General features: G+C 45.9%; 2 protein-coding genes and 1 long non-coding RNA gene across 4 annotated transcripts in view; 2 read left to right on the top strand and 1 right to left on the bottom strand.

Annotated features, from left to right (window-relative positions):
* LOC119438741 (uncharacterized) overlaps positions 1–23,794 on the top strand; it is an 87,337-nt gene that overhangs the window by 50,891 nt on the left and 12,652 nt on the right. Inside the window, exon 1 of one of the 2 annotated variants that reach the window (XM_037704799.2) lies at positions 21,528–21,674. The exons of the other annotated variant lie outside the window; for it this stretch is intronic. Coding sequence (XP_037560727.1) covers positions 21,657–21,674 — 18 coding nt within the window. The 5' untranslated portion in view covers positions 21,528–21,656. Of the gene's footprint in view, positions 1–21,527; positions 21,675–23,794 lie in introns of those variants that run through there. 2 annotated transcript variants of the gene reach the window in all.
* Positions 57–18,363, top strand: LOC119452232 (defensin BmKDfsin4-like). The gene is made up of 3 exons (XM_037714516.2): positions 57–113; positions 1,787–1,849; positions 18,153–18,363. Exons 1-3 carry the CDS (start codon positions 71–73, stop codon positions 18,275–18,277), a joined length of 231 nt encoding a protein of 76 aa, XP_037570444.1. The 5' UTR covers positions 57–70; the 3' UTR covers positions 18,278–18,363.
* On the bottom strand, positions 5,394–16,454 carry LOC125942128 (uncharacterized). Its single transcript, XR_007464832.1, has 4 exons — positions 16,110–16,454; positions 14,051–14,163; positions 10,173–10,229; positions 5,394–5,528 (listed from the first exon to the last, which is right to left on the bottom strand). It is a non-coding gene; the product is annotated as an uncharacterized LOC125942128 (long non-coding RNA).

The following is a 23,794-nucleotide window of genomic DNA, read 5'->3' as shown; positions in this document are numbered from 1 at the left end:
CTTGATTGTATTGCAGGCGTCACTTCCCTACCGCACTCTTTGTCTTCGGCATCTGTGTTCGCGGTCAAACATGAAGATGATCGCCTTTACCATTACTCTTCTAATAATTTCAGGTAAGACAGGAGCACTCAGCTTTGTGGTTGCCAGTTCGTGAAATTTATCGTAATAATAAGGATGGCTGCTAATGTGTGTGAGCCTATTTTGAACCCGCAATATTATAAACCAGGTGGGGGTCGATGCGAACAAAGAAAATTTCGGAGAACAAAATGATTGGAAAGCATGGAGAGGAAACTGCCAAATACACGTACATAATTATACGTTCAAAAATCACCAAGCGTTGTCACGTTCTTAGATTAAGGAGATGGAACGTTGTAGAAGCAATCCTACTCCACAGTTTTCTGCCATGTTTATCACTAAGTCCTTGCGCTTTAGCAGTTTAAACGCTGAAGAGTGATTTACACGAACCTGGCAGGGCCCTACGGATTCGATTTGGTTTTTTTTTACTACTGCAATAACGTTTGTGCTTTTTTTTTAGAGCGTCCATCGTTTATTGGCCAGCGTGAGCATTCTAATTTAGCCAAAACCTGACCGGACCTGTTTGCACTGATCTGCGCACACAACCGAAAATGTGCCAATGCATCATGACATCTATAGCATTGCACTTCATAGTGCTTGACGGCGTGGCCGTGAAGATCTCGGCGTAGTTCGCGATGACCGCTTGTGACAGCCTCTTCGAATCGCCTTTGCTTGGATGCATCTTAGATCTGAATAAGTCATTTGGAATAACCTTGCACTGTACGAATGCAAGCTATGTGGTTTAGCGTTTTAGCTATAATTATATCCCGGAAAGAAATCTATGTTTTGTTTTTGTCAAAAGACAAAATTTTGAACCTTCTTTTTTCCTTATCCACTCATTTCACATCGTTTATTTATTTATTTATTTATTTATTTATTTATTTATTTATTTATTTATTTATTTATTTATTTATTTATTTATTTCTAAAGAATACCTTACAAGGCCCAGAGGCCATTGCGTAATACGGACAAACAAGGATAAGATAAGCCAGTGTTCTCCGGCGACTGTTTACTCAAAGGTTCTAAGAGCTGTTTCGTTATTTCATTCCTAATGCTCTATTAGCAAAGCCTTGTCTTATATATTGTCGCGGTACAACGCCAAGAGAAGACTCGGAGACGTTCTTCAGGAACAACGAGACAACCAGTTCAAGCAAAACAGATCAGAGACACGTCTTCTTCGTCGTTGGCCCAAATCCCACCGACCCACTAGACGGAGTCCGTTAAATGCCCCCCATCGTCGTTGTCTTCTGCCTAGAACACACGCGTCAATATGTTAATAGGCGTATAATATCTGGTGCTGAATGCTGCTTGCCTGATAAGTGGAGAAATTGCTTGAAGCCATATCGCAAGCGCTCGGTGGCGAACCTCATACGCTATTTCGCTAATAATGCAGTAGTTCAAGGTCACCACAACGCAGTAACGGTAAGCGTACTTTAGGATAAGTTTCTGAAATGTATTTACCAATGCCAACAACGTGCACGACGCCTCGAGCACAATACTTCACAGCAGTCGGCGGTATCCAAATCAGCAACCACGCTGAACGCTGTCAAAACCGCCAAATTATAGATCCACACACATTCTAACCAAGTAGCGCCTCTGAAAGCGGCTCATGAAAAGCAAGAACACTTTCAGTCAGCTTTTGTTCTCATTACTGACGCATATCACGAAGGTCCCGTTAGGTTAATTGTGCTACTGTTGCTTTTCTTCGCAGATTATCTGGGGCCTTGCTGCGCCGCACGTGCCACTGTCTGTTCACGTGCTTTCATGGTCATCCGTAAGTGTGGAACTTTCATTACTAGTCTTCATTTTGCTTAAAGTACACCTTTAATATCATTGTCACCGTTACTTATAGTGTCTAAAAATAACGTGCTGGCCTAGCGTATGCGCGCGAGGCAAATCTCACAACCGGCAAATCTATCAAAAACGCAAGCACAGCCCCACCGACACAACTGCGATGCTTGTTCCTCTTCGGTGCCTGTAATTACCACATAACTACTGAAACCTAGTCTCTAAAAGCCTGCAGTGTCACTTCATCGGCCCTTTGACGCCGCGGGACTTTACCTCGTACTCGGCGTTGAATAAACGCGGAAGTCCCACGGACCGCTTACAAATGGTGACGCGCACGTACTGGCACCTTCGTCCTGGTAGCGAGTTCCGATAGCATCCTGGAGGACAACAAAACAAGAAGGACGGTGGAAGTTTCAGCGCCCTTTCCATAATGTCGTCTCTCTTGTCTGCTTCTAATGTGTTTATTTTTGTTCTTTCTAAGCTTTGAAAATGTCTCAGTTATATAAATTTCGTCAAGGCCCGTTACCTGTCCTAATTAAGTACGTATACACCAAAGAGTCGTCTTACAGTAGCTGCCAGCTTATCCCTACTCTCGCTTAGTGCGGGCAGCGTTCAAGCCGACAGCGTCGCTGAAGCAGCCTGCTAAAGGGACACATAAAGGCAGACAATAAATCGGCTTATACGGACGAAGTATTCACTCAAAATTTAATTTTTGTTAATTTGGAGGGAAGAGGTTGAGTATTAGAAGCGAAATAATGCCAAACAAGCTTTGAATTTCGCTCAGACGTTTCAGCGCCGATACGTCAATGTAACGTCACTCACTTGGGCTGCTGTGACGCAGTAAAAGGTTTCGAAACTTGCTGGTTAATTCTTTGGCGCTGTTAGAATACAATGTAGTCCATCTTGGTGATAAACAATTGACTAGGCCCCTGGCGACGTTGTCAAAATCCATGACGTTCCGGCGATGTCTCGCGGAAACTTCAAGGCAGCGTCAACACTTATCTTTCGTTTTTGCGTCCTTTCTGGCAATGTGGCAACCACAGGCACGCGATGCTCAAGCTACAGCGACAAGCGACGCGACAGGCAGACCCTGTCATGTTGTCGCGATGCGACGTGGTGCTACACATGGACGACCCGCCGTGGTTGCTTAGTGGCTATGGTGTTCGGCTGCTAAGCACGAGGTCGCGGGATCGAATCCCCGGCCACGGCGGCCGCATTTAGATGGGGGCGAATTGTGAGAACACCCGCGTACTTAGATTTAAGTGCACGGTAAAGATCGCTAGGTGGTCCAAATTAGTCCGGAGTCCCCCACTACGGCGTGCTTCATAATGAGATGGTGGTTTTGGCACGTAAGACCCCATGATGTTTTACACGTGGACGCTGCGTCGCGAAAAGGAAAAGTAGCGACAAAATTACATTGTTGTAAGAATAAATACAATAATACGCCCGTAAAGAAGTAGCAAACGTACCACGAGGGCAATGTTTTAACCAAGGTGTATTAGATCTAGCTTTTTTATGCTGTCATCCACAGTTAAAATCCGTTCCATGCCGCCAGTGTCCTATACCTTGCGCCAGCCCCTATACCTTCGGAAAAGTACCGCTATCCTTTGAAGAATGCCGCTTCTCTCTCTCCTGCATCTCCGATTGGACGATGATAGCGCGCACTTTCACTTATCTAGATATTGTTTTTTTTCCCGCCTTAGAGCCATATTGAAAGTCATTCTGCGCAGCCGCCGTGGCCGGCGGCGGCGGCGGCGCGCTTCCGGCCTGAAAGCTTCAACGGGGGCTTTCGAGGAGCGCCACCGTCGACTTGCTTTCGCAAGCAAAAAGTAAAGAAAGAAACAAGTTTTTTAGGAGAGGAGACGGCGGAGGAAAGAGTAGGTGGCGATACTTTTACTATATAGGGATTTTAGTGTGAAATGCTATGTATGGCGCCCCATCTGGTGAGTACAACTCAAAACACTTTAACGGCTCTCAGTGGCTTCTCAGGCCTAACAGCGTCAAAACTAATTACTAATCTCCATAATAACGGCAAGAAAATGCCAATGCCGGTGCTTTGTCCTCAGCTTGAGGTAAGACGAAGCGATGGTTGATTTTAATATTTATTTTTTTGCTGTCACGGCTGAGCGCAAGTTGCAAGAGCGAAATTCAGATTGAAGCGGGCTGACTTGTTGCTGCCATGTTGTTGCGCAATCATGCTGTCCCCAATGGAAGTCGCCGCGCGGACTTCCGGGCGGTAAACGAAATTTTCTGGTGGACAAAAAATCGGTGACGCGACCAGCGACAGCGGCAGATCGCCCTCCGCGACGGCAAATCCTGGCACAGGCTCGTCGCCGTCGCTCGAAAATCGCGTGCATGTGGTTGCACCTTGGTCTTTCTGGTATTGTAGAAGCGCAATTTACTAATACAGCTCAACTTATTTTAACACGAAAGTGTTTTATGCCGGGGTCCACCAAGACTTCACTGACGTATTTCCGTCACGGAAATACGTCATAGAACATAATACAAAGAAAGAAACCAGAAGAAAAAGTTCCACAAACATGCAAAATTTGGAAATCGAACCCACGACCTCTCGGTCCGCGACGATAGATCGCCGAGCGTTTAACCCATTGCGCCACAAACGCATTTGCAGAGAGCTACACAGACGCGCCTTATATATCTAACACTCCTCCGTGTACCCGCGCTCTTGCTCGGGGCGGTGCCGCCGCACTGTAAAAAAAAATTGCTTCAGTTTACGGTGAAAGTTGAAGGTAAAAAGTTGCCGGACACTTTCCGTAAATGAAAAACGGAGTTTCCGTAAAACGGACAGTCTGTAAAAATTTTTTCCGTCGAATGAAAAACGGAGAGTTCCGTCAAATGGAAAACGGAGAGTTCCGTCAAATGGAAAACGGTGATTTCCGTCGAATGGAAAATGGTGATTTCCGTAGTTGTGATCACAGAATTGTCTGTATTTTACAAATACAAAACGGTGAGCTCCGTAGAACGGAAATTCTGTAAATTGAGCCCCGTACTTTTTTAATTAAGAACGGATAGACCGTGGCGAGGAAAGGTATGCACATAAAACACACAAAAAGAACAAAAAGGAAGACAGAAGCACCTTTTTTTTTGTTCTTCTTGTGTCCATGTTTTCTATGCTTGCGTTCCTGGCACCAAGAATCCGTACGAACTTGTTCAGCTTTATCTTGCTTCGTATCAACAGCTGAAAATTTGTTTTGTAAATGATGATGCGTGTGTATATGTCCAGACAATGAGAAAATTGTTTGTTTCATTGAAATAAGTTATACCAAGTTGTACATAACAACATGGCTAACTCGCATCAGATATAGCTTGAAATGGGGCAGAAATCAATGCACATAAGCGGACATACACCACGCTCAACATGCTGTGTGTGCACGTTTCCTCCTTGGGTAACTGTCTTTTACACCGCGTCATTTTCGTGTCAGTGTTGCCATGTTGCATTTGAGTTCTGTACATGACGTGTACAAAGCATACATACAAATTCGTGCCCAAAAAGCAACAAGCCACCTGAATCTGAACGAAACTGCATGTTTATTGTGCTTTACTGAAAAAAAGAACTTGCAAGATAAGACACTAGAAATGGCCTGACTAGAAGGATTGGTTGAGAATCGGAATGACTAGTTGCTTGCACATGCCTCCTGCTTTGCCTGAAAAGGGAAAAGAACACCAATCAATTAAGACTCTTTATTAGTAAAATCTCGTTACAAGAGACACTGTTACAAGAGACACTCGGTTATGAGAGACATTTGAAAATGGTTTGGTTGGTTTTCCTATGTTCGCCATGTTAACAACATTGCATACAAGAGACATGGTTACAAGAGACACTCGGTTACTAAGGACAACTTCTTTATGTCCCTAGAGCAAATTCTTCACTATTTATAAGAGACACAACCCAGACACGCTTACGTAATGCGGCTAACGTCGTACTAACTGGTATGTGCTCCAATTTTCATTCCCTTGGCTCGATTTTGTTCCATTCCGCAGCCGGCTGTCATTCCTCGCATGGTTGAGACTACCAATTTCACAGAATTTTCTGCGATTATGCTTCTATAATCGCTGTGGCGGTCCCACACCGACTCTGCGACAGAGTACCATTGAGTTGGATTTCCGTCACAGCGTCTGCGGTGCTGTTCGCTTTGTATGCCGGTAGTCATACTCCGGAGCCATTGCCATGTTTCCATGAGACAGCTCTGTTCGCATCAAAGATGTGTTTAAACACACTTTGGTGCTGATGTATAATAAAGTGGTCTAGTCCGACTCCTCAGTATTTTTAGAATTTTTGGTTACAAGAGACCTTGGTTACAAGCGACATGTTTCCCGGGTCTCTTGAGTGTCTCTTGTAACAAGGTTTACTGTACCACCATCATCACCGTTTTTAGTCAGATACATCATCAATAAATGATTTCCAAGTCACAAATATAATTACCAGTGCTCTGGTCAAAACAAATGGGTCATAAAAAATGTCATACTCTGCCTTGTTGGTATATGTTCCTAGCCTTATAACATGAAAAGCTTCAGATGAAACCTCCCCAAGTGATTTGACGGCTCACTTGGAACAGGCAAAGCTCTCACGTGCACATTGACATTCAGAGATTACATTTTCTGCATGTAGGTAGAGCTACCACGACCACATACTGCGGACCACGGCTTTCAACCTTCACTGCCCTAACAGAAAACCTTGCAGATTCCACTCTTTTCCAAAAACAATGAAGCACTCTTGAAACGAGCTCAAACCACTCATGTTGTACCATTCCGATGCAAAACAACCAAGCCAGAGGTACTGTCCAGATGACAAGCTTATAAATTAGTAACAATATGAAGAAAGCATGCCTTGCACCACAACATGCGCGCCTTTTAGCCTCTTTCAGATTTGGTTTGTTTTGTCACGAAAATAGCAATGTGCAATATACTTTTTAGTTAAGCAATGATAACTGAAAGTTATGTTCGTTAGTGCGTCAACATACTATCTCCATCTCCTTAAAAAGTTATAATTATGCGCTGTGTTCACCCAAAAATTTGCCGTTTTGTCAGTCTGTGCTTTTCGAAGCAACCTGTAGCACTTTCGCGACATAAAGGAACCTGCAACAAGTACACATGGACCCCATAGGTGGCAGCTACATGCAGTACACCGTTTATTCTGTCCATTCCATGACTGGCAACCCCACAACGAAACAAATTATGCAACATGTCCTTCCAGACAGCATTACTTCCGTGACGTGCTTAATTTAGGAATTTTTTAAGAATCCCGCCTCTCCTAAAGAAATTTTAAAGTAAAGCTGAAACTAAAGCAATGCCCAAATATGAGCGCTTCTCGTGGATTTTGAAAGTCAACTAGGGCAGAGCAATTTGCCCCAAATGTCTGGGACTTTAATGGCAACAGGATGGCCAAATTCCGTGCTGCTAATAGATGCAGATAAAAACACATATGTGCAACGTTGTGTTTTCAAAGGTTTACTTCTTCATATCGTAGCAGGGATACTCCGTGGTAATTAGTTGGAATTCATGCTATTTGCCTGCAGTCTGTGCCAAAATATTCTTAGAGCCATAGCCACACTTTTTCTTTGGGATAATTCAAAATGCGGATTCAGCAAAATTCAAAAAAATGCTTCCAATTGAACAGATGCTTCTATATTGTATTTTCAAAGACAATTCTTTTTCTTGCGAAACTAACGATGAGGGTAGCTGTGGGGGCTTGTTTGTATGGCATCTTTTGTTTTGTTGTAGCACAAGGCTGAACAACAGGTACAACAGAAAGGCACATTTGGCATGCACACAGTGTTATCTTCCAACAACAGATTTATTTCCCGTTCTCGTCACTATATATACCCTCAAAACGTCATACAACATAATATGTGTAAAGGCTCGGTAAACATAAACTAAAGAAAACCTGGAACCACACGCATGCAGTTTTTTTAGCCACAGAGATTGAGACATGTACACGTTTAACACCAACAAAGATGTACAAGCTCTTTCGAGGATAATGAAATTGAAGGCTTACTGATGCATGCGTCACCAAATGTTGATATGTTTCTAGTGTCTATAGTTAAGCGCATCATCTTGCACCTGCTTCTGTTCATGATAACTGCTTTTTTGAATCTAGGTTTGCACTTGCATCTTTGGCAATGAAGAACAAGAAAACTGTCAGCAGCCAGGGTATTTAATTTGTTATTGTGTTCTCATAGCCTGTTATTTATACATCTACCAGTTTGACCAATGTAGGACCCTCCACACCCAAGAGGAATGCGGTATACAACACACACGATATAATCAATGAATTCGCTTTTATGTTCCTTCTCGCATGCAGTATCTCAAATTCTTTCTGGCCTTGACTTCCTCATAAATTTATTAGGCGTCGAAAAAACAACATTGATGTCACTCCTTCCAGCAATCTTTAGGCTGTGGGAGAAACTATGTATGTAGGGGATGGCAGCAATCTTTTTCTTTATGTCGGTACTTGTACGATATACCTGCTCGGAACCTTTTTGCTGTGCCTTTTTAAGCAGTCCTACTGCGACTGACACGAGCACGTGGCTCGGGTAACCAAAGCCGCTTAAACGTGAGACTCGCCATTCGAAGCTATCGTGCATTAGGTGCAGGATAGCCATGTTGCGGGAAGATTAGATTCCTTGACATTAATTTTGTGCTCACCGATAACAAAACCTGCTGGTGTTAAGAAGCTAGAGCAAGTAAGCCCCTTTTACCATTTCATTCCACGCATACAAAACTTGCGAAGAGGGGAATCACGAAAGTGTGTTTCAGTGAAGCGCTGTAGAAGCCATGCCAGCACCTAATGCACAATAGCTTCGGATGGCAAGTCTCACATTTAAGCGGCGCTGGTTACCCGAGCCAAGTGGAAAAAGGTTCCGAGCAAGTGGATGGTACAAACACCGACATAAAGAAAAGAAAGGTTGCTGTCATCCCCTTTATACATAGTTTCTCCCACAGAATAAAGACTACTGGAAGGTGTGACATCAACATTGTTTTTCCAGCTCCTAATAAATTGGGGAGCCAGTGTAAGAAGACAAGGCCAGAAAGAATTGCGGATACTGCATGCGAAAAGGAACATAAAAACAAATTCATTGATTGCATCACGTGTGTTGTATACGACATTCCTTTGAGTGTAGATGGTCCTACATTGGTTAAACTGGTAGATGTATAAATGACAGGCTACGAGAACACAATAACAAATTAAATACCTGGCTGCTGACGGTTTTCCTTCCCTCCATTGCCAAAGATGCAAGTGCAAACCTAGATTTAAAAAAACAGTTATCATGAGTAGAAGCAGGTGAAAGATGATGCGATCTTTGTTCGCGTTAAACGTGTATATGTCTGTCAATCTGTGTGCCTAAAAAACTGCATGCGTGTGGTTCCTGTTTTTTTTAGTTCATGTTTACCGATTTTTTACACGTTTTGTATGATGTTTTGAGGGTATATATAGTGACGAGAACTGGAAACGAATCTGTTGTTGAACGTTAACGCTGGCTGTGCGTCGAATTTGCTTTTCTGTTGTCTCTGTCGTTCAGCTTACGCTACAACAAAATAAAAGATACCATTGATTTCATTGTCGTCAGGCTCGGGCACCAAATAAAATTTGTTCACCAAAATTAAGTGGTCACCAGGCATGTCTAGTTGAATTTATCTGAACATGCTCTACTGTCGGTGGTGAAGATGTTGCCAGTTTAAAGGGCTGCAAGAAGGCACTAGTTATGTTTTCTAGGGCAAGAAGGCAACAGTGTATGTTGCCTAAGGCAAGCAGTCACAGGAGTCCTGGATCAGTAGAATAAAATTTAGGGAATAATAATTGGTTGGAACACTTATGTCACGCACTTCTGAGTCACGAAGCGCTTGTCTTTGTCTCCCTTTCTTGTGCCCGTGTACTTTTATTGCGGTAAGTTACATGTGCATTTGTGCACTATGATGACGAACTTGTTTTGGAAAAGTTCAAATGTGTACCTGACGTTCGACTCACTTTTGCATGTAAGTAAAAATTATGACCTTGTCGCTGTGAACAGTCATCTGCACCTTCTGTACACTTGTGAGATAGGGGTAACAGTATTTGAAGGTTTGTGCATTAAGGCAGGAGAGTAGCAGTTGCTGGATGGCTCATAATTTAATTTGCGGGAAAATTCAGCAGTGTGCAACAATTGTATCACTAATGACCTTGAAAATCTTGTTAGTTCTTCATTTGTAAATACCTGTTGTCAAACAGCCTGCTGACTAAGGGTCTGAACACATTATGCACAATTATAGCAGGTACTACTACATGAAATAAAACCTGTAATAGAACCTACCAAATACAATATCAGTGTAGTGGCAGGTCAAATGGCTCCTCAATGCTTGTGTCCTTCCTGGGAGAAGGAAAGAAATGTTAAGCTTACACTGACAGCACTAAACCACGCAAATGTAACTGCCACAGAACATGAGGAGTTGTAACTAGATACAGTCAACCTGCTTAACCATCTCATAGACATTCAACGACAGAATGTACCTTCATGGAGCCTCTAATCTATGAAATTCATGCTGTAATACAAACATGCTAGTAGACCCTAGCTACCGCAGTCCCCTCGTTGTGAAGTACAAGTGACGGTCTAAGCTACAATCAGAAAGTGGAAAATTAGGGATCCTTTTTATTAAACAACTAACCATATCTCTACCTGTACTCAGCAATACAAAGGTGAATCACAAGTACTATACTGATAAAGAACAGTTCCGAACTGCTGCCAAGTGAGTGCAATAAATAAATGATTTCAAATTTATCTTCATGTAAGACTAGGCGTGTTAATTTTCTTTACATTACACGAAAGACTGGTCAGAAAAATATTGCATTCAGTCAATATTGTGATTAGCAAAACAGTAGTAAGAGGTTAAGGTGGAAGACCCTCAGGTGGTATGTTGCGATGTTTCGAGAAATTGTTTTAAGGAGCGTCTTACCTTAACCCTTTCACATGCCAATCAGTTGTGTTGATTGAAAACTTAGCTTCACCGCATTTCTTACATTTTCAGATTCATAAAATGCTTACAGATGCACAATAGATTAAGAGTTTTCAGTTCTTTAGTGAGTTTGTGAAGTTTATAGAATGTGCACTCCATGCAAAAACTCAGTGCAAGTACATGAGATTTGCAAACATCAACTATTTCATGTCTACCAGGCTTGAACAGCACCTATCCAGCCACTCAAAAATTATGACTGGTGCAACACACTGTGAAAAACGATGAAAGAAGTGACATATACCAAGCAAAGAACCCAACCATCTACCTTCATACTTACTTTACTAAAACAATTTGCCTGTGTAATTCAATCTTACAGCACTATTTCAATCAGAAGAGTTTCAAGATGTACGGGACACATTTTAAATATCCTTACTTTAATCAGTGCTATTGCTATTAAGACACTATCTTGGTGTATTGAATTGCGTGCATAGCGTCTGAAAGGATTAATCATATTAGAGTAATCTTTACTAAAACTCAAGGCATAATACTCATATTTGTTTACAGTTTTGTGATGAGACAACACGATAGATGCGGGAGTTAAAAACATCTTTATAAAATGCTGTAGAAAGCAAATTTCTACAACCTCTCGCAATACCGAGCTATTTCCTATGAGTGTTCTAACATTTCCTTGTAACATGATGCAGTGTTTTCACAGACATAGCTTGAATCGTTGTATCTCAAGTTTTGGAAGCAACTTAAGAATAGCTATAACAAGCAGATCTGAAGCCCTACCCAGACTGCACAGCCACTTACTTTCTTTAACACCAACACGTGTAATGAATAATGTCATCCATATGGCACAGTTTCCGATTATATTCTCAAGCATGAATCTTATAATTGCAAGTTATGCAAGAGTGTACCTATGGGATAACTTGGGGACAGCACGAAAAGACAGGAGAAGGCTAGACAACACGAACGCAGGCAAAGAATTTTGTTTACAGACAAACATCTATATATACTAGGCCTGTGTGTCCTGCGTAGTTGCAGCTGCAGGATAATGTAAACAACCGCACAGTTGATGAACTGCTGTTCTGCCTTTTGCTACACTTTGCGTCAAGGCTCGATCCGAGTCAACTTTTCGCACAATGTACCCCGATTGCTCGACGTGAAAAATAAAAGGAAAGTTCCAGCTTTCCCAACAGTCTATTTGAGACTATGACTGACCTTGTGAATATGATATAACAGTGGCCACCACACTGCAAGCAAATGTTAGACATGAGTTCAGAAGCTCTCCTCCACATGGTGATGCCTCGATTTCTTGAGGACACCTTTTGGTGTTCCTGTGATGAGCTTCACAGTCAAAGAGTGTGCCGACGCGGAAGGCAGAATAGCCTCCTCCAAACATTGGGTATAGTTCCAGCACACATATCACTAACCAAAGAAAACCCTGCGGTCCAGAAATGGAAGATCACTGTCTAATGGTAGTTTTTCTCCGTACGTGAACTCATCTAGCACTGCTGAGAAGACAGAAAAAAAATCACTCAACCCATTTAGTAGCCTTACTTCACCTAATATAGAGGAGAAAGTTGCTAATGAAGCAAAATAACTTTACTACACTGGTGCCCACAATAGCTAGTGTTTTACAGTTACCTGACAGTGTTTTTGTCTGTGAGAAGTTGCCAAGCAAGGCTACTCAAGGAGTTCAGCCATTTTTTTTAATGTCTCCTCCACAGTGCTAGGTGTGCTCATGGAAGTAAAACTGCTGGAAAGCAAGCTCCAATATCTAGCGTGAAGGTTTTCTGTGGTGAGCATTGTGCTGGATCTATGATCCACACTCAAAAGTGTCTTGGCCTTTCCTATTATCGCACTTGAACACTGAAGCGTGTTGTTGCTACAGGAACACAAGGGAGCAGTCTTGGCACCACCACGAAGTGGAGGGGAGCTTCCAGACCCAAGTACGGTTGCTTTTAACAGTGTGTTCGCACTGCCTTTCGGCATGCGTTGCCAAGAAGCATTTAACGGAGCTGAACATAGGTGAAGTCTCCAGTCGGAGTACTTCAAGGAAGCCAAGGCCTACCACTGCTATACAATATGTACACAAAGGAAGCTGTCAATTCAAGCAAATTGCTGGGGACAGTTGGAACTACATTTTTATTTTCAGGGCCAAACAAACTGGGCAGGTACAAAAATGTCAAGCGGACCAGGCCAAGACGTGAAGTTTGCATCAAGAAGTATGTGCTGGTGGTCATAGGAAGTGCAGTTGGTGCTGTTTACAACATCCTAGTGCCCTGCAGCAGCAATTATGTAGGACAAACAGGACGAAAACTCAAGGACTATCTTAGGAAACACTCACAGACCCTCGATACAAGATGGGGAAGCAACATAGCTATCAATGCTGCTTTGTGCAGTTGTATATCAAGTTTTGAGCAAAGAAGAATCCTCATGGCACATGTTCAAAACATACAAAATTCGCAGACTAGCCCCCACATATGCTAGTGTGTAATCACTTAATCTTCTAGACAAATTGAGGTATTCAGATGAACTGCGAGAGCGTTCTGAACTGGGCTGGTTGGTGCATGTTTAGGAAGGAACTGAATTGTGCCATAGACAGGATAAAGGGAATATGTTGCTGTGCCCGTTGCCTTCACTTTGTTCTGGCAGTAGTGCTGTTCATTCCCTTCAAAATATTCATATATTTCGGTCACCTGACCACGTGACACAGCTGCGTGCTCAGGCTATATTTTACCTTGTTAAGATACTTTCCAATGTCTCACGCAAATCCGTCGAGGCATCTTCACCTAATATAGTAAGCTGAACAATGGCTAACAGTGAGCTTAACTGTGGCTACACTTCGTTACCATGGGGCCCATGCATGACAGTGTTAGAGGTCAGTATGCAGGTGTTTTTGCATACTCATAGAGGCAAACTGGACAAAGAATAACTTATTGGTGCGTGTTTTATCTGTTGCCTCAAATCCCGAATTCCGGTGCTATTAGTGTTTTTTGAACACCACTCATGTGCATCCTAGACAAGTCTGAAACAATACCACTTTTAAGTCGACGTCCTCATGCTGAACCAATTGGTTGCCCCAGGAAAAACAAAACATCATTTATTTTTTGGATGCATCTGCAACAATTATTATACTTGTATAGGCATTGTCATTCCAACAACATTTGCAGTCAATGTCCATTAGGACTGCATATGCATGACTGATATACGATAGAATGGTCCAGCTTACCAGAACAAATAGCACAATGCAAGACTGCTTTTCCACTGGTGTTGCAAGCAGGCGCCCATGGCTGAGAAACTGAATGCAAGGCGGCACACAGACATCCTTCACTGGTGCAACAGCTGCAAATGAAATACTGATATCAGTTACTTTCTGACCGGTCATCCAAAGCAAAGCACAAACATTTTTATATACAATTACACAAGTAGCGTACCCAGGATCTCTGCCAGGGGGGGGTTGACAGTTTGTCAATACCGTCTAAATAGCACTAATTTCCATTTCTTCACGGGAAATTGTCAAAAAATGCGCTTTTTGTGAGTGTGCAGACGATTACGCGTCTTATATCTTATGGTATCTTCGACTGGTCACCTCGGAGCGCTCTAGAGCGCTCTATCGAGCGGCGTTGTCTTCGGCTGGTTGAAAGAGGCGGCGTGCCTTGCGTTCGGCTGGTTCTTTTCGATCGCTCTCCTCCCGCGTCGAGCGCTCTGAGACGCTCCGAGACCTGTCGTCGGAGCAGTCGCCGAGATGAGAGCGTTTCCAGAAACGTCATCAAAGTACAGCGTCGCCGTTCTTGGCGACGTTCCATTGTAGCCTAGGCAACCTAGGCCACAGCATGCTGGCGTCTCAACGAATGGTCGTCCCACCGGTGCATCCGCCGGCTTATCTTTGGATAGGCGAAACATCGGACGTTAGCACTAGTCACGTGGTATCGCATCTGCCATTTCCTCCTCCGAGAGCGAGTCACACGTTCGGCTTGCGCGCTTGTCCTCTACCTCCGAGTTCAGGGAACGCCAGATCTGCATCACTCTGCTTCGGGGGATGGATGTGACCAGTCGAAGATACCATTAGTTGCAGTACTCAAATGCGCAAGAAAAGAAACGGAGTGAAACAAAATAGGGGGGGTTAAGTCGGCCTCAGGGGGGGGGGGGTTACAACCCCCGAAGCCCCCCCCCCCCCCCCCCCCCCCCCGTCGGTGCGCCACTGAATTACACTATGCATATAAGCTCGTCACTGAGTTACTGTTATTGCTGTGAGATAGCTCACAGTATTTTATAAAGTGCTAATGGCCTCGTTTAACTTATTTGCAAAAAAACTTTATGAAGCACCTTCTATTCGAAAAATTAGCTGACAAAATATTTTGCCCTGCATAAATTACAACACATGCACGCATTTTAGAATTATTGCAGTATTGTTATGCAGAATTATTAAGCGGCAATCCTCCCTCCCAGAATACGTGATATCCTCACGTACTTCGTCAGAACGTTAATCGTCAGCCTGGTAGCTGTCAAAAAAAAAAAAAAACTAATACAGATTGCCAGGTAGGAAATAATCCGTTTCCTTTGCAATGAACCTTAACGGGTATCACGCGGACAACTTTCAATTGCGATCGTGCACGAGTGCTCGGGCTCTACTACTAACGAAAGGGCACCGTGTGACACCCGTGTTACCTAACACTGCAGATGGCACAAGGTTACGGCAATAAGCACGCTCCACCGTCATTTCATTGTAATGAAGGGGCATGCACATCAAACATGCTCTATGAGGTCTTCATACATGACCAATCTTCCAATCCCAGGTGTGAACAGTGCTATTAGGCACACCCAGCCAGGGCACTGCGTCCGAAGCTTATAATAATTGCTAAAAATTTCACTTTGATTCAATGCGTCACCGAATATTGGTAACATAGCGTTGCACCGCGTCGGAAGCGATAGTAATGGGTACAACGCCTTCACTTAATTTTGGAACGCCGAGCACACAACACACTACAAACTGGAATGCTAACGTCAGTAAACCAGCGGCCACATACAGACGACAAAGGAGCTGCTAGAGGCGTCAACGCCGCTAATATTGCCTACGCGTCTCAGCTGTAGTGAGTATGCATTCAACACAACAAATGCAACACCCCTTTATCACAGACTCGCAATGTCGCTTTGTCAATCCTCATGGCCAAGGAATCTCGTTAAAAGCGTGCTCACACGACACAATTGAGCCCATCACCGGCCATCGCGGAGCATTTCGCACGCGCAACGTGCACCAATAACGAAAAAAGGACACGTAAATCACTTACTTGTGTAACAATCCAGCGCCGATTCCTTCCTATTTAGAGTGAAATCACAAATGCGCCAGGAACACCACCTCCACCGTCCGCCATTAGCGACCACTCGTACGGTTGTTTGTGCCGGAGAAATGCAACCCAGCGTGTAGGCGCGATGAAGGTGTGGTAAGCAGCGCCACCGCTCAAACCCTACCTGCTTCTTTTTGTGTGTTTACTATACTCGCACGCGCATAATGTTCAAACAGCGTTATCTATGGTGATATATGTAACTGGCAGTTAGAGTAGACAGTGTCTTTTCGTTATATTCTTTGCGTGTTCATTTTTCACTCGTGACATGTTCAGTTGCCCTCCACATGAAATTACGGACGGCTCTCCGTATTTCAAAAACGGAGCTCACGTCCGTCTTTTTTACGTACAATCCTGCCGTTTTTTTATAAACGGGGCTCACGTCCGTCTTTTTTACGTAGGATCCCGCCGTTTTTCATAAAACGGAATGGTCTGCGTAAATTTTACGTAGGTTTTCGCTGTAAAATTACGGAAATTTTTTACAGTGCGCCTACGAGCAGAAAAGAGAAGTACTGCATTATGACACTAACGCGCACCGACAGTGAACGCTTCGGGGGTGTCAGCACTACGACGCCTCGATGCCAGCATTCGAAGGGACGCTGGCATCAAGAAGCACTACCAACGCTAGGTGGCGTTCACCGTACTCAGCACAGCGGAGCATGGCCTCCGCAATTAGCTCTGAAAATGTTTCTGAAGTTGATCGCGGAGGCTGCAATTACGACGCGCTGTACGCGCTGATTTGACTCGGTGACGATTCAGTTACGTGCTTTGTCTTGCGCGTTGTATTAGTGTGTCAGTTACGTGCTTCGTCTTTCGCGTTGTGCTAGCGTGTGCAGCGTAGTGCAGCTTCCATATGCACGACGGTTGCTCATGGTCATCGACGTTGGTAGTCGTGATGGAGGAGACGTGCCACCAGGCGTCAGCGTGGGTGCATCAACGCCTAAGGGCGCTTTAGCCACAGAACACCAATAGACATTATATATCAATGTGCAATAAACATTACACTACTTCTGTGAAGACACGTTTCACTTTCGTGTTCTATACCGATTCCTATATAAGAGGGATCAACCACATTTTCTCTTCAGTGTTCATCTGATCACGTGCTATGAACAGGAATTCAGGAACTTCTCCAATGCATTGTTTCGTTTTTAGGGGCGCTGTCACTGTGTGAACATTGTCAATTTCCGCCATATTGTCAAATTTTGCAATGGCGACATTTTGAGCCAGTCAGAGAGGCCGTAGCAGCCCTCTCAGTCAATCAGAGCTGACAAGGTGGTGAATTCAACAGTAGGACCGAATTTGTCAATGTCTAGAATAGTCATCCCAGGTTTACCTGGATTTCTAACAGCGGTTTAATTCAGACTCCAAGACGTACTCCTGGGAAAGCCTCATGCTTAGAAACTGGCTACAGAGCGATTACACGTCACATTTCCTTGTCATTACTCGTAACAGGCGTTTTTTTTTCTTGTTCACTCTTCAATTTATGTTGATGATAGCGATGATAAACGCGGTGACATTGGTATCTGTTCTTAAGTGGTGCCCGCAGTGTTCTCTCTGGAATGATGCGTAGCGTCAACACATCAACGCAGACCTATCTGTATGTAATGGCGATTTCCACATGCAACATCGTGGGGCTAAAGGAGTAGCAGCATGTTTTACCGGATACAGGCTACTTCTTGCGCACATGCATTTCAGCAATATAAGACTACCAATGTGGATTAGAGGTTAGACCAGAGGTTATACCCTGTTCTTTGAGGGTGCAGCACTTGCATGTCTGACAGGATGGTGCTGATGTATGAGCTACATGTGGCATTGTAACTCTCGCATCTAGCTGCTGGACGTTCTCGGTCCATGCGGGTTGCCTTCCTATAAAGACAACGTATATCCTTTAGGGATCAGTGTGTGCGTTTGTGTGTGTCTTAACAATAGTATATTAATATGTGTTTCACGTTCTTTTTGAGCTTGCCTGGTGAATTCTTACTGCCGCAGGTAAAAGCTTCGGCTGCCCCTTCGGGTCCAACGAATGCTCAAAGTACTGCAAAGAGAAGAAGGCCCAGAAAGGTGGATACTGCACTGGAAGATTCAAAGAAAACTGCGTCTGCTTCAGAAATTAAATTTCACATTAAGCGTCCTTGAGGGCGCTTGAAGGCGTGGCGTGTGCCATTGCGTTGAGACAGTGACAAAAATACAGCCGGCCTACTGAAGCACGTATGCTTGCACACTCAATCGTTTATTCCCTTAGTCACACGGTAACCACCCCCTCACACAATGACTCACTCACTCGCATCAACACATTCGCGCTCACTCGCTTGGTCACACACTCGTTCATTCTGACAGCCACTAATTCTCCACTCATTAATTCACTAACTATCTAATCCACTCGCTTAATTATTCACCCATTTCCTGCGTTTATCTCTGCCATTTTCTGCGAGAAAAACGGAAAACAAGATATTCTGCAGCACACAATTTTTTACAAAGTCATATAGAAATAGAAAAAAAATTACTCCATCTCCCGCTAAAGGGAACCATGTGTGGATGCGAAGCAGCGGGGAGATGGTTAGCTTGAGCGGGAGATGGTTTCGCGGCAGTGGCCCGAGCGCTCATCGCGGCGCTGCACAGGAGAGAGAATGAGGTGCGCGCGCTCCGTCATTTTCATACCGCGGAACTACCGTGGCGCCCCCAGCAGCGTATGCAGCTGTCGCACCACCTGTCGTGCGCGCCGCTCCGGATTCCTAGAGGAGAGAAAGGGGGGAGCGTAGGAGAGAGAGAGAGGGGGGAGGGGACGCGCATGCGCTGTGTGGGTGTGGGACGCCGCGGGAGGGACGGACAAAGCTCCCGCCATAAGCTGCTTCGCATCTGAAAAAGTAAATAAAATAAACACGCCTGACGTAAAACGCGAAGCACAGCTACAGCGTTAGAAGCAAAAGCGCCAACCTCGGATATCGTAGTAAGCGGTGCAAGGAGGCTGTTGTGCGAGATCGTTTCGGCGAAACCTCTTGTCCACGTTTTCATGACTACACGCCAAAATATCTGCCCGGCGTCGACGTTGAGCTGCGGCTTGTGCGGCTCTTTGCTGAGCAGTCTCGAGCCCGACATGAATGAGTGGTTGAGTGAGTCGAACCCTGGCTGTAGCGGTGAGAGTCGATTTACTGTTAGCTTCTTCGGCAGGAGTCCTCACCTTATCTGGAGAAGCTATCAGGGCTGACCAGGCAGTCCCGACTTTCAGCAGGGGCGTTCTCTTGTGGCAACAGGCACGAGGATGCGGTGTTTCCAGACTAAGAGGAGCCGCCAATTAAGAAAATAGAGCTTCACGTCATTCTGTTCGCCTTGCAGACAATGAAGGAGATGAACCGTGACGCCGCATAAGACGGCCAGATAACAACTGTTTTTACTGACTCTCTGGAGGTCGTAAAATCGCTTTTGAGAATTCCACGTGTTGGTACTTAATTGGGAGAACCATGCTTATAAAACAAGCTACGTAGCATTTTCATCTGTCGCACGGAACTGAGGTGGGCGTGGACTGGGTCCCGGGACACGCGGACAGTGTCTGCAACGGCGCGGCCCAAGACGTGGCGAGCGAGCTGGTATACCCCCGATCATCTGCTCCAACGGACGATGTCTCTATCGCGCCAAAGCTCTTGGGACCGGAAGGTTTACTAGAGCAAGGCAGATTACAGCGCTAAAAGGAAGCTTCGGACAAGGGTGCAACATGACACCCATCCTCTCCCCAAGGGGCTTCCGCGTGGTGCTCCTGTCCGGACCCACAAAGCAAGGACGGGAGCAGCCCTCACTTATGATGCCCCAGCATGGTGGATGACCACCTCTAGGTGAACACGGAACACACGAGACAACACCGAGCAGGGTGCGCTTCCACGGGACGAAGTATACGTTCCTCCACCGCGCTTGCTGTCACCTGTAAGACATGCAGCATAAGAACACTGTCCAGTCTGCACCACTTGCTGCGGGAATGCCCCGGCCTCAAAAAGATAAGAAAGAAGCACATAGGGCCTGCCGTCCGCAGTCTGGATGACTGTATTAAGGTGGCCGCTCAGGCTGACGTCTGGCGCACGTTGAAATCACTGTGGCACTTGACGTTCGAAGGCAGACTGCAAGGCCTCTGCTCGTTTTAGAGCGTTGCTCTTAGGCGCCCGTTCCTGCGGCGAGCGTCGGCGTCTTACCTCGTAACCGAGCGAACGACCACAGTGAAAGAGCAAACGCGGAGCGCAGCGGGTGATGAACGACGGCGAGAGCCAAGATAGCTCCCGGAGGAAAGCGGAGAAGGAGGGTGCAGCGGTACCACGAGGCGGAAAGTGGAGGATGGTAAGGCGAAAGCGTGAGAAGAAAAGCGTAGTGCCGCACAAGATGTACTATGGCGACGATGGCTACGAGATGGCGCCAGGGTAGCGCGCGTCGTTAGGGTGCCTCGATGCGTTTGCCCGCCTCCGCTCCATTCGCGGGGGCACGCGCACCGAGGAACTCTACGCGTTTTCTGTTCACCAAAGCGCGGCATGAGCGGAGGTCTGTCTGCGGCTGCTGCTGTGAATCGCGTCCACGCGTCGCCCACGCGCCGCCTCTCGCGATCTCCCGATTAGCGAAGCAGTCGACCGAACACTTCGCTCAGTTTCCAACGCGCCGCACGAGACATTGTCCGCGCCAGCCAATATATCGCGAAATGAAAACATGCATAGAGCTGCGCTCAAACTTCACATTAGGGAGTGTCGTAATCCTCGTGATTTTTTTGTTTTCACGTTTATTATTTGCAGCCCATCGCGGCAGCCTCACGTGCATGCTCGGGCGAGCAAACGCCACTGGCGCGCAGCGAAGCAGAGAAGGAACGCGCCGCATGATAAATGTTGGTCACCGAACTCCTTGCGTAGCTTCCACAGCGTTTCACCTAATCTATGAAACGGAGTATAGATGCACGCCATGCTTGGGCCAATGCAGGCGACGCAGCTTTCGCTGCTAGTAACAAGTTTTCGTGCCATCTATGATTTGCGTCACATTGAGCTGGCTCGCCGTGGCTTAAGGGGGGAACACCTTATCAGGCGAGTCGGCGCTCCTGTTTATCTTACGCCGTGGTCATCGCCAAGAGGCTGAGTAATCCCACTAACTGACTACTGCCAGTGTAACGTGGCGAAAAAAAAAACACTTTCACGGGGCGTTTGGCTTGCACAAAGTAATTGGTGCGCTATCTCACATAGAACACAACTGCAGGGCGCGAGCAATATGCTTCGAAACGTTCGTGCGGTTTGTGCGCAGACGCAACCAATTGAGAGTGCGTCGATTAGCCCATTGTGACGTCATCAAGACATGGGTCACATGCGCGCGCACTGCCAACATATCGCAATAATTCTCCCCCGTTCGGTCACTTCTTCTGTGAACGTTTTCGAAGCAGCAGCTTCGACACTGCACCCGGAACAATCTGCTTCGGACGCGCAGTAGGTGCCTGCATACGTGGTCTTTCAATTTTTGCACTGAGCGCAAGTCGGAGCCATGCCTCCTGTCTCGAAGGTAAGTGCGAGTTTTTGTTCGAATGCTGTTAGCATCCTTGCTTCGCGGTTACAGCCAGATGCGCGTGTTACCAGCAGCGTAAAGAACGCCATTCATGTAATCGCAGACGTTCCTCGAATTCTAGAATTTTGGCCGACGCCGCCTCTCTACTGGAACTGACATTGTACAACCTTGCAATTTATTTGATGTCACCCGAGCGTCGACCGCTTGGCGTGTCAGTGGTCATGTAGCGGTGAGGGGCTGTGGGATAGTCGCCTTTGCGCGCGGGCGTGCAAGGCAACTTCCAGTTCAAATGTATTATGCTGCAAGGCCGCTGACAAGCAGCGTGGTCGGCGCTCGCGCGATATTAAAAAAAAATTGCAAGAGTGTACTTTGGTTACGCCCCTCAGCAGCGACGAGTGGTTTTGAACAACCCTCCAATATAATGCCTTAAAGGCTGCACTTTTCGTTCGGGAAGCGCTATATGTTGCATGGTCGAAGCGCGTGACCATCATTCGTGGGGCCGTCAAGCGCTGCTCTTACTACGGTGTAAGTGGAACGTCGAGTAATGTTTCAGCATGGGTGTTTGGTTGCGATTGCGTACGTTTCTGGCTTTGCACTTCCTTACGGCAACATGTATCGCTCATTGTTTGATATGAAAACAGCTGTACACCCTTTCGATTTCTTCAAAATAGCACGAGCGTCGGCTACATCGTATCAGTGGCGGCAGGTTCGGTGACTGCATACGATAGCGCGTAAGGCCATTTCCAAGTATGTGTTCTGCGGCCCTGTTTTCTTCAGGGGTACCCGTCGCCGCTAAAAGGCCGCTGATACGCCTTGCGATCGACGCTAGTGCAATTTAATTAAAAAACAAAACAATAATTGCAAGGGTTGGCTCACTTAGTGTCGCACAGCCTGTCACGGTTGTCTAGAGCACTAGAGCAGCACCGCAGCAATCCGAGTTGTGGCCCTCACGAGTATGCAACTTGCTCGTTCGTGTAGCTAGCTCTAGCACTTTCGCAAGCCCCGAGTCTGCCCTCGAATCTCGGTGTTTTCGCTCGCGCTAGCTTGAACCGGTGTGGCGAAGTATTATGGGGCCCGCCATGCCATGTCCCCATATGTTACTGTCTGGACTGGGATAGCTAAGGCGTCTTTACGTAGAAACGATTCACGCTTTCTGTGAGGCAGGCGTGTCTAGGGGGCTCAGTGCGTTTACTGTACAACTTTCAAGGCCCAGACTGACGGCCGTACGTCGGCCATGACTGAATTACAAACCAGCACTATATCTGTGGAGTGCTTCTGGTTTAGCCGCTGGGTTCAAGGGCACACCACTGGTTCGTCGGAACCAGCATACTATCTCAGCTGGTACGCAATCTTGCCCCGCTTATATATTTTAAGCTATGCTCGTCTCTAAACATTGAGCCATGTTGCACGGTCTTAGGATTTGCGAAGCAACAAAACGAGCGCGTCGCTTTTGTTAGTCAACCCAGTCTGGTGAAAGTGTGGGCTGGGCCGCCGCTAAATTACGGCTGCTCTCGGAAATTTGCAGCCTTTGTGTCATATCTTCCCAAAACTAATCGTGATCTATCTTGTATGAATATTTGACTGCGCTCCCGGCACTTTCAGGTTGCGAACGAAAGGGCTTATCAGTGACACAGCGTTCCCTAGAGGAAAGTAGCATGGGCAGTGTTCAGGGAAGGGGATGCACCGATGATGACTGGCTTGGATCAAATTGTCTCGAAGGGTTAACAATGTTAGTGCCTGAATGAGTTCACACGCTCTATGGGCTAAACCTCATGCCAGCGGCACAGTGCACTTGCGATTGTTGTTCGACCGCCATGCTGAGCTATTTTATCTTGTCCGTATAGACGTACGGGTGCCCACAAAATAACTCTGAACGCCAAACCGGTGGCCGCTCGTCGGCGGAGCTCAACCGCGGAAAACTACGGCCTTGGTCTGCGCGTGCGCGGCATACCTAGCAAGCAAGCCTCGCTCCCTAGTGCATCTAGATAGGCGTTGCCTTGCGCAAAAAAAAAAAAAAAATTGCTGTTTGTCCCTCTTAGCACTGCGACAACACATCTGGGGGAGGGGGAGGGGGGTCGGGGCCTGTAGGCTACAGCGGGCTATGCAGCGTAATCTCT

This window comes from Dermacentor silvarum, chromosome 1 (assembly GCF_013339745.2).
Source record: "Dermacentor silvarum isolate Dsil-2018 chromosome 1, BIME_Dsil_1.4, whole genome shotgun sequence".
NCBI lineage: Eukaryota > Metazoa > Arthropoda > Arachnida > Ixodida > Ixodidae > Dermacentor > Dermacentor silvarum.
Note: the sequence above shows the minus strand (reverse complement) of the source record. Positions and strands in the feature narration are given on the sequence as shown.